Source organism: Giraffa tippelskirchi, chromosome 8 (assembly GCF_054371585.1).
Source record: "Giraffa tippelskirchi isolate mGirTip1 chromosome 8, T2T-mGirTip1v1.2.pri, whole genome shotgun sequence".
In the NCBI taxonomy this organism is placed as follows: Eukaryota; Metazoa; Chordata; class Mammalia; order Artiodactyla; family Giraffidae; genus Giraffa; species Giraffa tippelskirchi.
In genome coordinates this window covers 53,020,857-53,035,987 of record NC_137282.1, presented here as the reverse complement: position 1 = coordinate 53,035,987, position 15,131 = coordinate 53,020,857, and the positions used below count along the sequence as shown (strand labels likewise).

At 42.4% G+C, this 15,131-nt stretch overlaps 1 protein-coding gene across 1 annotated transcript in view; it reads right to left on the bottom strand.

Annotated features, from left to right (window-relative positions):
• Positions 1 to 12,214, bottom strand: part of CTNND2 (catenin delta 2) — a 1,052,534-nt gene extending 1,040,320 nt beyond the window's left edge. Inside the window, exon 1 of the mRNA XM_081517461.1 lies at positions 11,759 to 12,214. Coding sequence (XP_081373587.1) covers positions 11,759 to 11,795 — 37 coding nt within the window. The 5' untranslated portion in view covers positions 11,796 to 12,214. The remainder of the gene's footprint in view (positions 1 to 11,758) is intronic.
• Positions 12,215 to 15,131: the final 2,917 nt, after the last annotated feature.

Sequence of the window (15,131 nt, the reverse complement as noted above, 5' to 3'; positions counted from 1 at the left end):
AAAAAAAAAAGATCATCCTATTTTTGAAGCACATCGAAAGTTACTTAAATGCTTGTTATGATTCAGCCTCCCAAAGCATTTTCATATGAATTATCATCTCACATTCACAAAAGCCCTGTGAATTTTGATCCCAGTGAGAAGACAAAATAGGCGCAAGGTCACAATAGAAAGCTAGTACCAAGCATGACTTGGATGCCAAACCTCGGAACTCTAATCCGGTGTCCCCTCTAGAGCGCCAGAGTGCTGGGGACCCCAAACAAACCAAAAGCAAGCAAATCTTAGTTTACAAATCATTTCAGATGATGAGAACAAATGTGTGCATATAGTTCACTATGATTAGCAGAGTGTTTACCATGTGCCAACTATTGTCCTAGGATTTTAGAATCAGTGACAAAAGGGACTGATTACCAATACAGAGTGAGAGTGGGGAGAAGCATGGTCCTATAAGAGAGCAGTCCCAGCCTTTCTTGGACCAGGTACTGGTTTTCACTGGTGGCTCAGACGGTAAAGCGTCTGCAATGCTGGAGACCCGGGTTTGATCCCTGGATCAGGAAGATCCCCTGGAGAAGGAAATGGCAACCCACTCCAGTACTCTTGCCTGGAAAATCCTACGGACAGAGGAGCCTGGTAGGCTACAGTCCATGGGGTCGCAAAGAGTCGGACACGACTGAGCTACTTTACTTTACTGGTTTTGTGGAAGACAACTTTTTTCTTAGGGGTGAGGGGGTTTGGTTTCAGAATGATCCTCATAAAGAGCTCATAACCAAGATCCCTTGTGTGTGGAATTCACAACAGGGTTCACACTCATTTGAGAATCTAATGCCTCCGCTGATCGGACAGGATGTGAAGCTCAAGCAGTAATGCAAGTGATGGGAGTGGCTGTATATACAGATGAAGCTTCACTCACTTGCCCACTGCTCACCCCCAGCTGTGCGGCCTGGTTCCTAACAGGCCATGGATCGGTACTCCTTGGTGGCCTGGGGATTGGTGGCCCCTGGTGGGCTGCCGTCTATGGGGTCGCACAGAATTGGACACAACTGAAGCGACTTAGCAGCAGCAGCAGCAGCTATATGATTATGTGTACTATATATATGATACATGAAGATATATATGTACAGAATCTTTCTGGAGGACAATGTGATAAAATGTTATCAACTGCCCTGAAAACATCCAGTTCTAGGAAAGTAATCTAGAGAAAATTACCTGATGAAAACTATGTAGCTTTAATTATAGCACCATATATACCACCCTAAAATAAAAACACCATCAACCTCCAAAACCGGCAAGTTATTTAACACATGGATGTTATATAAAGGTATGAAAAACAGACACTAAAAATATGAGAAACACTGTCTTATATGATAAAAGGTAACAAAACAGAATATGAGAAACCTTCTAAATTTCAAAATGTATATGGGTTAGCATTTCTGCTAAAAATATACTCATTTTGGTGGCTTGATAGCATGAATGAACTTTAGCTTCTTTGAATAAATTCTCTATTTTCCAAATTTTAATGAGCATGTCTTTTTTTTGAAAACAGAAAATAATAACAAAGAATTATTTGAAAAGAGAAAAATATTTCATTAATGTGCTGCAGAGTTCTCAAGAAGACAACTTGCTAAAATTATTAATACTCAATACATCTCTCAAAGTTAAAAGCAGGGAAAATCTAGGTGTGGCACTGATTAGAATATGTGCAATATACACTCTGTGAATTATGAACCTGTTAACTTTAAATGAGGCTTACCAATATATTAGGTTCTCTGCTATGCATTTTAAGTCCATACTCTTAATTTACCCATACAACAACCGGAAGACACAGGAATTACTGTTTCCCCCTCCATCAACTATGACACTCAGTGGTAACTTATTCACTCACTAAAATATGGAAAAGGAGAGTGAAGAACTAGTCTTGTTGAGATACAACTGTTAAGCTATTCAGCTAAGTAATGAAACTTATCTCAAAGCCAATAGATAATATTAATTGCAAAATTTAAGGGCACAATATTTTTTCTGTGTAGTGATGTATTATATTACCAAGCTATATTTGGTGGAGAGATAATATATAAAGAATGAAACACTTGAAACTCTGCCATAAATACTACGTTGTTGTGTTTGTATGGCTATGTGAGTGAGTATGTATACAGTTTTTTGCCTTGATTTTCTTCTTAACCTTCAGGACCATGAATACTGCTCATATAATCAACTCTTCTTTGAGAAGACAACTCACAGCTACATAATATTATTTTGGATAAAGGTGCCATTGCATGTCTATACATCTACTATGCATTTAACATTACAATAAGTCCCCTACATACAAATTTTGAAGTTGCAAACTTTCAAAGATGCAGGGGTGCATGCCAGCCCCTATATGCCAACTGTTGTACTGTTGTTGTTGTTCAGTCGCTCAGTCATGTCCAAATCTCTGCAACCCCATGGACTGCAGCAAGCCAGGCTCCCCTGTCCTTCACCATCTCCTGAAGCTTGCTCAAACCATGTCCTTTGAGTCAGTGATGCCATCTAACCATCTCGTCCTCTGTTGTCCCCTTATCTCCTACCTTCAATCTTTCCCAGCATCAGGGTCTTTTCTAATGAGTCGGCTCTTCACATCAGGTGGCCAAAGTATTGAGCTTCAGCTTCAGCATCAGTCCTTCCAATGAATATTCAGGATTAATTTCTTTTAGGACTGACTGGTTTAATCTCCTTGTAGCCCAAGGGACTCTCAAGAGTCTTCTCCAACACCACAGTTCAAAAGCATCAATTATTCAGCACTCAGCCTTCTTTATGGTCCAACTGTTCAATCCATACATGACTACTGGAAAAACCATAACTTTGACTACATGGACCTTTGTCAGCAAAGTAATATTGCATGGTATTACTGTACTTTTCAAGGTACCATAAGATTTAGAATGTTTTCTTTACTTTTTTTTTAATGTACATATTATTTTTGTGAAAAATATTATAAACCTATTACAGTACAGATTAGCAATAGGGCCTTCCCTGATGGCTCAGTGGTAAAGAATCCTCCTGCTGATCCAAGAGACATGGGCTCAATCCCTGGATTGGGAAGATCCCCTGGAAAAGGAAATGGCAAACCACTCCAATATTCTTGCCTGGGAAATCCCACGGACAGAGGAGCCTGGCAGGCTACAAACCATGGGGTGGCAAGAGAGTCATGCATGACTTAGTGACTAGATAACGACAACTATCAATATATACCTGACTGTGTTAGTTGGGTACCCAGGCTAACTGTTGAACTTAGGAACATGCTCTCAGAACGGAACTCATTTGCATGTAAGAGACTTACTGTATATTCTTTTCCAACTCAACTCAAGTCGCACAGTCTGATCCACACACTACAAGTCCTGGTCTTCCTGCACCACCTTCCATGTCCTGGGTAAATGTGACATGATTCCTACCATCTCTGAGACTACTACATGATACTGATCTCACCTGTCTGCCTTTCAGGAGGACTCCTCCAGCTCCTCATACAGTGACTCCAAAAATACCATTTCAGCCACCAGTGAGGAATGTGTTAGAGACAAGAGGCTGAATTTCAGCTCTTTTACATTTGGAAGACTTGGTTTGCTGCCAAAGAAATTGCTCTTCCTGGAAATTAAATTATTCTGTGTTACTGAAGGTAATGACCGCTATGCTACTCTAATGTTTGAAAGTCCAAATAAAATATTTGAGAGAGAAGAATAAAACATATTTTAAGAAGTGAGTTTTCTTTTCCCTTTTTTTTTTTTTTTTTTAGTTTGAGTAGTCATGCTTGGAGTCAAATCAAACATCATGTCTATTTGGAAATTCAGTTTTTTCTTCTTCCTTGATGGTGTCCATTATTGCTCTTATTCAAAGTTAAAACATGAAACAACAGCCAAACTCTAATTATCTACACTTAGGTAGAAAATGCTGTGAGTAATAGCAAGCATGGGTCATCATTTATACACCCTTTGGGAAGTCAGATTTTGACACTGTCCTTTTTATGCCCAATTTGCATCACTTACAAGACCATCCAATTACTGGCAGTCAAAGGCTAGTATGGGGAGTAGGGGAAAAGTTTGAGTCATTTTTAAGTTGACAATACATAAATAAGCTGAACTTCATGGACCATACTCTCTATAAATAAGCCAGGGTATTGGACATTGCCCTGGTAATTCCAAATATAGTGTCAAAATACCACCAAATACTTAAAGAACTCAACCACCAAGCAAAATATCGTTAAAGATACTATGCCAAGAATTCTACAACTAGAATTCTTTATAAAACACATCAATAAAGGGAATACCATTTTCATATTTGTCATATCTCCTTCCAGGTGAAGGGAACTTAATTAATGTAATATTTCCTGTCTCTCCGTAGCCCTTGGCTTTCTCTGTCTCTGAAGAATAAAGGAAATGGCTTAGCTAGCTTCTTCCTTTCTTCCTCTGGAGAACTCCCTACCTGCAGAGAGCAAGGCTTGGGCTCTAGAACTCAGAGCCACTGTCCCTGTGGAAGGGAGGAGGGAAGGCCAAATTCCTGGGCTGTTATTCAGCATCACATCAAGTTATAACTAATCAAAATGGATATTTCCCTCCATGGTGGCCACCCCTTTATCCCTTTTTCCTTCCCACATCCCAACTTTTTTTCAGAATCAGAGAGGGTTGGAGAGGAGGGTTGGTATTTATTGGGGTCCTTAGAGATACCACCAATCCACATTTCTGCACATTTTATCATCTGATGTAAATGGATACCTTTCTGTGATTTATGTTGTTGCATATTTAAGGGAGAAGAGATTACAATAAGCATTACAAGATTATGGAGATGCTTCTAAACCAAAAGATTTAGAACACGTGTACAAAATGCATTTTTCTTAATACATATAGATTGAATCACGTGTCCAATCACAGCTGTGAAAATGACATCTATTAAGCAAAAAGTGTGATTAATGAAAAATCTCCAGTCCTCACCTGTGAAGGATAAATGTAAAAACTAATTTCAATGATAGAATTAACTGTTCCCCACCATCTAATAGTATAAACTAAATATCCCATTTTAATACATTCCATATCATTCAAAACTCATAGAAACTTTGATACTTAGAGTAACTTAACCAAACATAATTGGTTTACCCACTCACTTTGATCCAAAACCAGAAAGGTCTTTTATGATAACATGAATTTTACTCTGGTAACTTATAATTGGCAGTTCCACAACAATACATAAATTTGAACATAAACACCTACATTTTTTGTCAAAATGTTTTTCTGACTGAAGATAAATTAGTCTCCTATTATATGGGTCACATTCTGTAACAAATTCTAAGATTCACCCAAGTGTTATTATCACAAGGATTATGTTGAAGATATCCATTCTACCTTGCAGGAGCTGGACAGAATCAAACCCACAGGAGTTCAACACTTCACTGAAGCAACCAAGAGTGAAAGGACAAGGGAAAATGTCCATTTATCATCAAAAAGGTACCAATGGACACAAACTTCCCCCCTCCAAGAATGTGACTGTAATTGGAGGTGGGGTGGGTCTTCTCTTTGTGTAACAAATTTAGCCATTTAAGTTTCCTTTTTCTTTGTTACAATGATGTTATGATGGGATTTATGCTCTGTGGTTCGAAACAGAGCAGCTGCTTAATATTTGACCTCACAGAGAGCGACACTTGTTAAACTGTCTATAATATTCCTGGTACAATGTTAATCTTTGTAGAAATTTTGATTTTAATCAGGTGAATAGGATAATGTTAACAGAGTGTCAAAATTTTGCAATTTCTGACTGAGACTCTTTTTAAATTAAGATTGGAATCTTTTTAAGTAATGGTGCTAGGGGATATAATTTGCTTCTCTTTTAGCTTAACTAGTATATATTTTGATATGTAAAGGACTGGCATATTGTAGAGTAGAAAATTTCTATTTTAAATGCTGCTGTTGCTAAGTCGCTTCAGTCATGTCCGACTCTGTGCGACCCCATAGACGGCAGCCCACCAGGCTCCCCTGTCCCTGGTATTCTCCAGGCAAGAATACTGGAGTGGGTTGCCAGTTCCTTCTCCAATGCAGGAAAGTGAAAAGTGAAAGTGAAGTTGCTCAGTCATGTCCGACTCCTAGCGACCCCATGGACTGCAGCCTACCAGGCTCCTCTGTCCATTGGATTTTCCAGGCAAGAGTACTGGAGTGGGGTGCCATTCCTTCCAGTCTACATAATAAAGCAATAATACAAAAGTAGTAGAGGGAGAACATATCTAACAGTTTTTGTTAGAGAGGGTCGTCGCTGTTATATCACACTTAATGTATAAATGTATTATTACATAATAAATGTACATAATACCATATAAAATTACATAAATGTATTATGTGTTATAAACACATAATATATAAGTACTCATCTTAATATGGAGATACCTATCTTTTATATTTATACAAATATTTATAATTATAAGCCACTTACACACTTATTTCACCCTGAGAATGGCTCTTTGAGATTTCTTGTCTTATTTCACTCTTTTTAAATTAAAACATACAAAGATATTATTTTTATTAGTAATTATATTCCCCATGCTGGACATTTCATTCTCATGACTCAGTTATTTTGCTTGTTTAATTATTTAATGCAGTATATACTTATGTATAGGACCCATTTTACAGTTGAAAAACTGAGCTAAAAATTGAGAATCACATAAATGGCCAAGGACACACAGCTTAATAGAGACATAGCTGGGATCTCTCAGAAACCAGTGCTCTCTCTCACCTTTGCACCTAATTCAAAGCAGAATCCAAAACAGCATTATACTATGATAAATATTCTAATATCATAAATAAATATATTAAAATATGAAATATGTATATCTGTTATAGGGCAAAACCCAACCTCTTCTCTAGAAATATACTTCTGATCTGAGATAACAATTAATGGAATAATAGGTTTCAATATATGTAATACATTTCACAGATAACTTTTCAGGAATCTTACCAAGAAACACAGGTGAATATTTGCCTAAGATGGGAAGCTTCTAGGGAGCATCGTTTCACTTATTTAGTCATTATTTGCAATTTGCCAAAAATTAATTGATACAGAGTATAACTTTAATATCCTAATATAATTCCTACATATCAATTAACCATGGTACAGAGCTTGAAATTACACTCAGCTGCGATGTGATCGAAAGATAAACAACTGGAGGTGCCAAAACTATACGTTTTTGTTATGAGTCTTAACATTTTTCATGGACTAAAAGCACAGTCTGATAAAACATTTTTGTGAGTTTCTTGGGCTGGAGGTACTGTTTATGAATATAATTGGGTTCATTAAAGCCAACCAAGCAGTTTATTAACAAACTGTGGAAAATTCTGAAAGAGATGGGCATACCAGACCACCTGAACTGCCTCTTGAGAAATCTGTATGCAGGTCAGGAAGCAACAGTTCAAACTGGACATGGAACAACAGACCGGTTCCAAATAGGAAAAGGAGTACGTCAAGACTGTATATTGTCAACCTGCTTGTTTAACTTATATGCAGAGTACATCATGAGAAATGCTGGGCTGGAGGAAGCACAAGCTGGAATCAAGATTTCAGGGAGAAATATCAATAACCTCAGATATGCAGATGACACCACCCTTATGGCAGAATGTGAAGAAGAACTAAAGGGCCTCTTGATGAAAGTGAAAGAGGAGAGTGAAAAAGTTGGCTTAAAGCTCAACATTCAGAAAACTAAGATCATGGCATCTGGTCCCATCACTTCATGGGAAATAGATGGGGAAGCAGTGGAAACAGTGGCTGACTTTATTTTTGGGGGGCCCCAAAATCACTGCTGATGGTGATTGCAGCCATGAAATTAAAAGACGCTTACTCCTTGGAAGGAAAGTTATGACCAACCTAGACAGCATATTAAAAAGCAGAAACGTCACTTTGTCAACAAAAGTCTGTCTAGTCAAGGCTATGGTTTTTCCAGTGGTCATGTATGGATGTGAGAGTTGGACTATAAACAAAGCTGAGCGCCAAAGAATTGATGCTTTTGAACTGTGGTGTTGGAGAAGACTCTTGAGAGTCCCTTGGACTGCAAGGAGATCAAACCAGTCCATCCCAAAGGAGATCAGTCCTGGGTGTTCATTGGAAGGACTGATGTTGAAGCTGAAGCTCCAATCCTTTGGCCACCTGATCCGAAGAGCTGACTCATTGGAAAAAGATCCTGATGCTGGGAAAGAATGAGGGCAGGAGGAGAAGGGGATGACAGAGGATGAGATGGTTGGATGGCATCTCCGACTCAATGGACATGAGTTTTGGTGGACTTTGGGAGTTGGTGATGGACAGGGAGGCCTGGCATGCTGCGGTTCATGGGGTCGCAAAGAGTCAGACACAACTGAGCAAATGAACTGAAACTAAAGCTAGACTGGCACAGAATGTGATAGAAATTCTTCATCTATTATATGTTTTATATTTTATATTAATATAAAAGCTATTGATTTGACATATAATAAGATAAACTTGAAGTCAGCAACAAGTATAAGGAACTATTCTCACTCAAATTAACTTTTCATTCATATCCATGTGTTTCTTATCATAAAGCTATCAAAGTATCATAGTCCTAAGAATACATTCACAATATGGGCCATGAAAACCATCATGAACAGCAACTGAAGAATTTGTCATGAAAATCATCATGGACACCAACTGAAGAATTTGTCACGAAAACCATCATGGATATCAGCTGAAGCATTTGTCTTGAAGGTGTGTTTCAGCCAGCAAAGACCCATTGTACTACACCTTGGATGGAAGTACTAGATTTAAAAAGACCTGCTGGTCTTCTGAACTATAGGTATTGAAGTTAGGTACTCTCAACTATATGTCATCTTTTATTAATAAAAATAAAAATCTTTATAAAAATAAACACTTTTAAGTGTCTATTTAAAATCCTAGCATAACCTATCCCCCACTAAATAAATTAAAATAAAGGTAACACAGAGAAACAACTATAAGTGGGTACTCATATCTCCTAGCGTAAATCATCAGAAAAAGAAAAAATAAATAAAAACCACTTTTGGCAGTTCAAAATGGCAACAGTTCCTGTTTTAGTTCAACTAACTTGTTACAACCAGATATAGTAAGCCAGACAAACCATAACTCACTTTATGGAGAAATAAATTATAATAAATTACTTTAAATGTAACTTTAGTATTTTCTTACATAAAGACAACCTGATGAAACTACTCTGGAGAATTCTTCAACAATTTCACATAAATGCATACCATACAAAAAAGAACTTTGAAAAAGCACAACAGAAACTGCCAAATTCTTCAACATTGTCAGGAAAAGTACTTAGTATTCACTTGTATGCCAAGAGTAATGTTATACTTGAAAATACTATAACTTCATTTTTAATTGTAAAGGCCGTCATGTGATACTATCCTGAGAAGTGATTTAACAAAATTATAAATCACAATTTCAACTAATATCAGAATTTCATTTTTCTTTCTGATGAATTGTTTCAGTGACAGAAAAAAAAAATTGGCTTGTGTTCTAATGTGAAAGACGTGAAGTTGCTGGAGATACTGTAATTTGACAGTGCGTGACTATTATTTCAAACAATGAAAACATTAGTGACATCTCTAATGATTAAGCTCTACAATGACACAAACATACACCAAATTAAATAACTCCTTTCCACAAGGCTATGACAATTTTATTAGAGCAACGACCTCCTGTACTCCCTACAATTGCCATTCAATCAAGTACTATCATTTGCAACCCACAATATAACATAAGACTCATGCATCCAATACATGCAGTTTTATCCACACCCATAAGCTGCTCTCCGTGAACACATGGAGGCACAGAGTAATCTCTACTAGTCCTTTAGGAATCATGTTTAAAGCTGAAACACGAGATTCAAAAGGAAAGTGAAAAGAGAGACACGAATGTGTACTTCACCGACTGCTTCTTTTTGCAAGAAATTTGATATGAAAACAATGCAACAAGCACAAGAGTGTGCCTGAAGTGCTCTTGGAAAGTTTTCTGAATGTGAATAAGGTGAAACTAAAGCAATACTGCTAAAAAAAAAATCACAATCGTCCATTAAATGGAACCACAAAGATCTTGCTAGTCTTTCTGTGATGCTGAGATATGTTAGCTGTATAATCACAGGTCTCCTAAATTTCAGTATCTAACCCCAAATGCAATCATTTTCATTCATACTCTGAGATCATGAAACCTACAGACTCATGAGAATGCCACTGAATGCTCTCCCCAAAACATTAAAAATGGATCCTGCACGTGGCAAAGAGATTTCACCGTGCTTTAGAGCATCGAGTGCATATTAGAGGATGCCTGCCCTTACCTGCCATACTTCTCATAGAGCCAGCTCCCCAAACCAGACACAGGTGCGCTCCTGTAATTCGATATGAATCACATCCACCACTTTTTCCATGGGATTTTAAAAGTGGTGCAGCTCTAAAGCCTCTTAGTCCTGCAGGTGAAGTACTAACAGCAAAGAGATGAACTAAGCTACCCTAAGTAGCTGGTGGTAGTTTAAAGCTGCTGATGGAAGGGTGCACAATGAGATAACTCTAAGGTAGTTTGAGCACCTCCCTATTTAAGTCGTTGTGGAAAATTGCAAGCATCTCAAATATTCGTCACCTAGTTTCCAAAAGTGAAAAAAGATACAGATCAGGCCTGATACCATGGTTAGGAGGCAACGCTTCTCTAAACCAACATATCCTCTTGGTAATATCAGGCATGAATGTTAAAAACACCTTCCAGAGCCAAAGCGAACCAGATCAGTTCAAGGGGGTGGGGGGAACCCACCGTAGAATAACAACGTGCCCCTCTTTTCCCCCCACATTCTTCTCTATCCCCAACATTTGCAGGGAAAACACAACTTTAGGCATTTTCAGAAGTAACTGTTCATGGTGGGAACCACACACACACCCCTAAACCTCTCAGACTGTTTTTCTACCACACAGACCAAGGAGGCTGCACCACGTCTCCAGCGACTTAATTCTGAACGTAGTGGCTGGAACCAGCTGAGCAGCCATCGATGGAAACACATCACACACCAGAATGAGAGGAAGGTCGGCGAACAAGGAAAGCAGCTGTGCTTTCGGCCATTAATTACCGATCACCCAAATATCGCCTCGCAGCCTCCCACCCACATGCCCAGCGTTCCGAACCTGGGTTTCAGGCGGCGCTTCCCGGAGCCTCGCTATCTATTGTCAGGACACAGAAGCCCCCGAAACCTGGGAATTGAGCTGAAAACGCAGCCTCTGAAACAGCTAAATATAGACCCAAGGGGCTCCGGGTCTGGCAAGCAGCGGGAGACGGGAGAAACAGCCATGGACGCATATGACTAAGTATTTCCATTTTGTTCTAGCCAAACATCATCATGACATTGAACATAAGGGCAAAAGACTGGAGGGGAGTCCTCCCCACCCCCACCCGTCTTCTCCGGTATATTAGGGACGTCATGAATGCCACGGGTAGCTTCGGGAGGGTGGCGGGGAGCAGTATTGTTGGTGTTGCCCTATATACGCCTCCTCCGGGGGAGATGGGTGGCGGGGAGGGGAGCAGGCACAGAAGCCACTCGGCAACCGCTCCGAGAAAGGCACTATCCCCGGCCCCCAGTTCCAGGCTCGGCCGTCTTCCGAGCGAGGGGACCCGGCGCGATTGTGGTCCTCCCCCGGCCGGGAGCCGCAGAGTAGCAACCCCCACCGGCGGCGAGGAGCAGCACGACGCCGAGCGGCATGCGCCTGGCCCCAGCCGCCCGGCCAAGGCAACTCACCGAACGGCGCGGCGCCCGATTGCCTCCTCGCGAACATGCACCCGCCGCCAGCGACAGCTTCTCAGTCCGGGGAGAGGCGTGCGCGCCGCCGCCCGGCTTCAGGGCAAGGTCCTGACCTTGCCCAACTGCAGCATCTTCCGCTTTTGTTGTCTGAGCCCGGCCGCGGGACAAGTGATGCCGGCGGGGAGCAGGGGCGAGCGCCGCGGGGGAGAGGCGGCTCCCCGACGCTAGTGCGCGGCGCCCGGCCCGGCGGCCCCTCCGAGCGCAGCGCGCGCAGCGCCCCCTGCCCGGCTCCGCGGGCTCCGCGGGCTCCGCGGGCTCGGGGCTCCTGCGGGCTCCTGCGGGCTCCCGCGGGCTGCTGCGGGCTCCTGCGGGCTCCGGGCGCCGCCGGCCGGGCCGGGAGAGCCGCCGCCGCCGCGCCCGCCGCTCCGCTCGGCCGGTTGCCGCCGCGGGCGCGAGCCTGGGGCCGCCGCGGCGCCCGGCGCCGAGCGCTCCCGTGCTGCGCCCCGCGCGCGGCCCGCGCCACCTGTGCAGCCGCCGCCGCCGCCGCCGCCGAGGGCGAGGCTCCTCCCGCGGCGCGCGGCAGCCTCAGCCTCCACCTATGCCTCGGCGGCCGGCTCGGGAGCCCGGCTCGTGAGGCAGCGTCCGCACCGCCGCCCGGACCTGCCCCGGGTGCGGAGCATGCCCAGTGCCGCCGCCAGAGCGCCGCGCTTCGCCGTGCGCATTCCACTTCTCCTGGTTTTCGCGGCAGCAGCGGGGGAGAGGGGAGGAGGCCGCGGGTTGGGAGAGGGCCGAGCATCCTTGGGAACGCACACCCCGGCCCTCAGATGGGTGGATGCTCGCGAACCTGGCGAAAGCTGAAAGGGACCCGAGGAAGGCCTGGAACCCCGGGTTGGACCGATGCTGAAAGGGCCGGTTCCTTCATGTACGTGCAACATGCTGACAGTTTATTGTGTGGCAGATGTCAGCGTGCAAAACAAAGGGCAGGGATGGAGGGAGTTCTAAGGGAGCAGGTGTGTGCGTTGGGGCCGGCGGCAGGCTGACTGTGCTGGGTGGAGATGGAGGCTCTCAAATCCTGTGGTTCTAGAGCAAACATCGCCAGGACAACTGCCACCTCCGATCTCCCCAAGGCGTCTGTCCCATCTTCCCGTCACTTCCAGTGCTTCAATGAAACATGCTGTTCGCGGGAGGAGAGACTTTGTCCTTAACTGAAATCCCTTTGATTTGGAACCTGGAATGTATGTAACTTCCTGCTATAAAGACTTGTCTAGTCTGGAACTTGAATAGATCATAATGCTAAGCTCCCCTCTCCCTCCTCTCCCGTCAGCTCCCCCTCTTCTTTCTTCCAACTTAGGCACTTCGGCCACCTCGTTTTCCTCCTCCTTGCACCCCCCCCCGCCCCACCTCAGAGTCTAAGATGAAAACCCTCACCCGTTGCTTCCCCCAAAGTTTCCCTATACCCCCTGCATCGTTCTCATGGTTTTCAGATTATTTTTCTGTGTCATCTCCTGGTTTGACAGCTGATTGACTCCTTGGAGACTTCTCTCTGCCTCTCTTGCTGTGAAATATAGCAAGTAGAAATACAGCAAGTAGAAATCACCGCAGTGACCAGTGAAAGTCTTGTTAGAAAACAAGACCCTTGACTTGTGTTCAGGAGGTCCTCTGGGCCTTCACCTGCGTCCTCTCTTTCAAAAGTCATGACTGGACTCAGCCCTATTGCAATTACAAGACTTCGCACCGTGCGCGGGGACCAAGGCAAACGCACTTCCTAATAATGCCACAGCGCACCACCCCTGACCCTGTGGATCCCAGAGTGACTGTGGTTATGATCTTCTCCACTCTCTCCCTCCCCGGAGCTGGATTCTGAGACACAGACAGGCATGAGAGCCGTCCAGGAAATCGTCATCAGAGGGCTTTGAGGGGTTTGTGATTCTCAGAAATAGTTGCTCTTTTGTGTCAAAAGAGATTATCCAAAAAAGTAACAAAGTTAAATGACCTGAATATTTATCCCAGGCTATTCTCTAGTATTCTTTGGAGGAAGTTAAGATAATTTGACGTAAGAGCAAAGGAGGAAATTTTAAACAGGTTTGCCATGGTCAGTTTCATCAGACTCATTTGCAACCCCATGGACTGTACCCCACCAGGCTTCTCTGTCCATGGAATTTCTCAGGCAAGGATACTGGAGTGGGTTGCCATCTCCTTCTCCAGGGGATCTTCCAGACCCAGGGATGGAATCTGCATCTCCAGTATTGGCAGGCAGATTCTTTAGCCCTGAGCCACCAGGGAAGTCCTTTAAACAGGTTAAATAAATAGAAACAAATGAATGGCGCAGCAAATTAAGCAAGGACCTTTGACAACAGTGCAAATGTTCATTCTTAACTCTCCTACCTCAGGGCAGGGCAGGGCAGATATACATAGGCTTGGTCTCACCTGCAAAAGTAGTCTCCAGCCTGGCTCCAAGTTTAAAGCTAGCTCTGTGTTAAAATACTTCGGACTCCTCCGAGGGAGGACACTGCAGGGCCATTTTCAGCAGATGTTGAACTATATTTTTTATTTCAGTTCTCAGAAAGGCAGTTCAATTACTGTGGAGTATTTGGTACAAGACAAATTAGCAGCACTGTATCCATTAGGCCACATTATGTTTTAAAGGATGTTCTTTGTTTTCACCATAGCTTTGGTCAGATTTATGGGAGTGGGGGGGGTGGAATTTAACTGTGCCTTTTTGCATCTGTGTAATCTTTTAACTCAGGAAGTCTTGGAGGGTATGCAAACTTGGAGGGTAGGTCAGTTACACTTTGGATTAAATCTGAGATAAGTGTAGAGATATCATCCATAGAAAATACATGTGTCTTTTATGAATATATAGGTCTAAGTTAGGAAAATAATTTTCTACAGTTTTTTTTAGTTGTTTTTCAGATGAGCAATAGCAAACCCTGTTCACTAACTGTATACCTTGGAAATGACCCATAGGCAGTTCCTATAGGCTTCTTTAAAGTGCAGATGATCTCTGTTCTGCTAACATAATTAGTACTTCAAGATGTTAGTAAATGCATAATTTGAAAATATTGAAAAATAAAACGATACTGGGTCATGTTCCATCCTGGAATGACTCACTGCTGCCATCTTTTGCCTCTTACTTACAGAGAGTTTCTGTAAAAAGGAATAATCTGAATTTTCCTATTTCACTATGAGACCAAAAATTATTAACTCATTATTTTCAAATTGTAGTACTCAATACTAAAAGAGAAATCTTTACTTTTTCTTCTGTGTATACATCAAAAGAGTTGTGTGATTCAGAAATCACATCTAAATATCAAAAGTTCTACCTCTTGATTTTTCAAATCACTTCAAAATTTGAAGCAAATACGTTTTT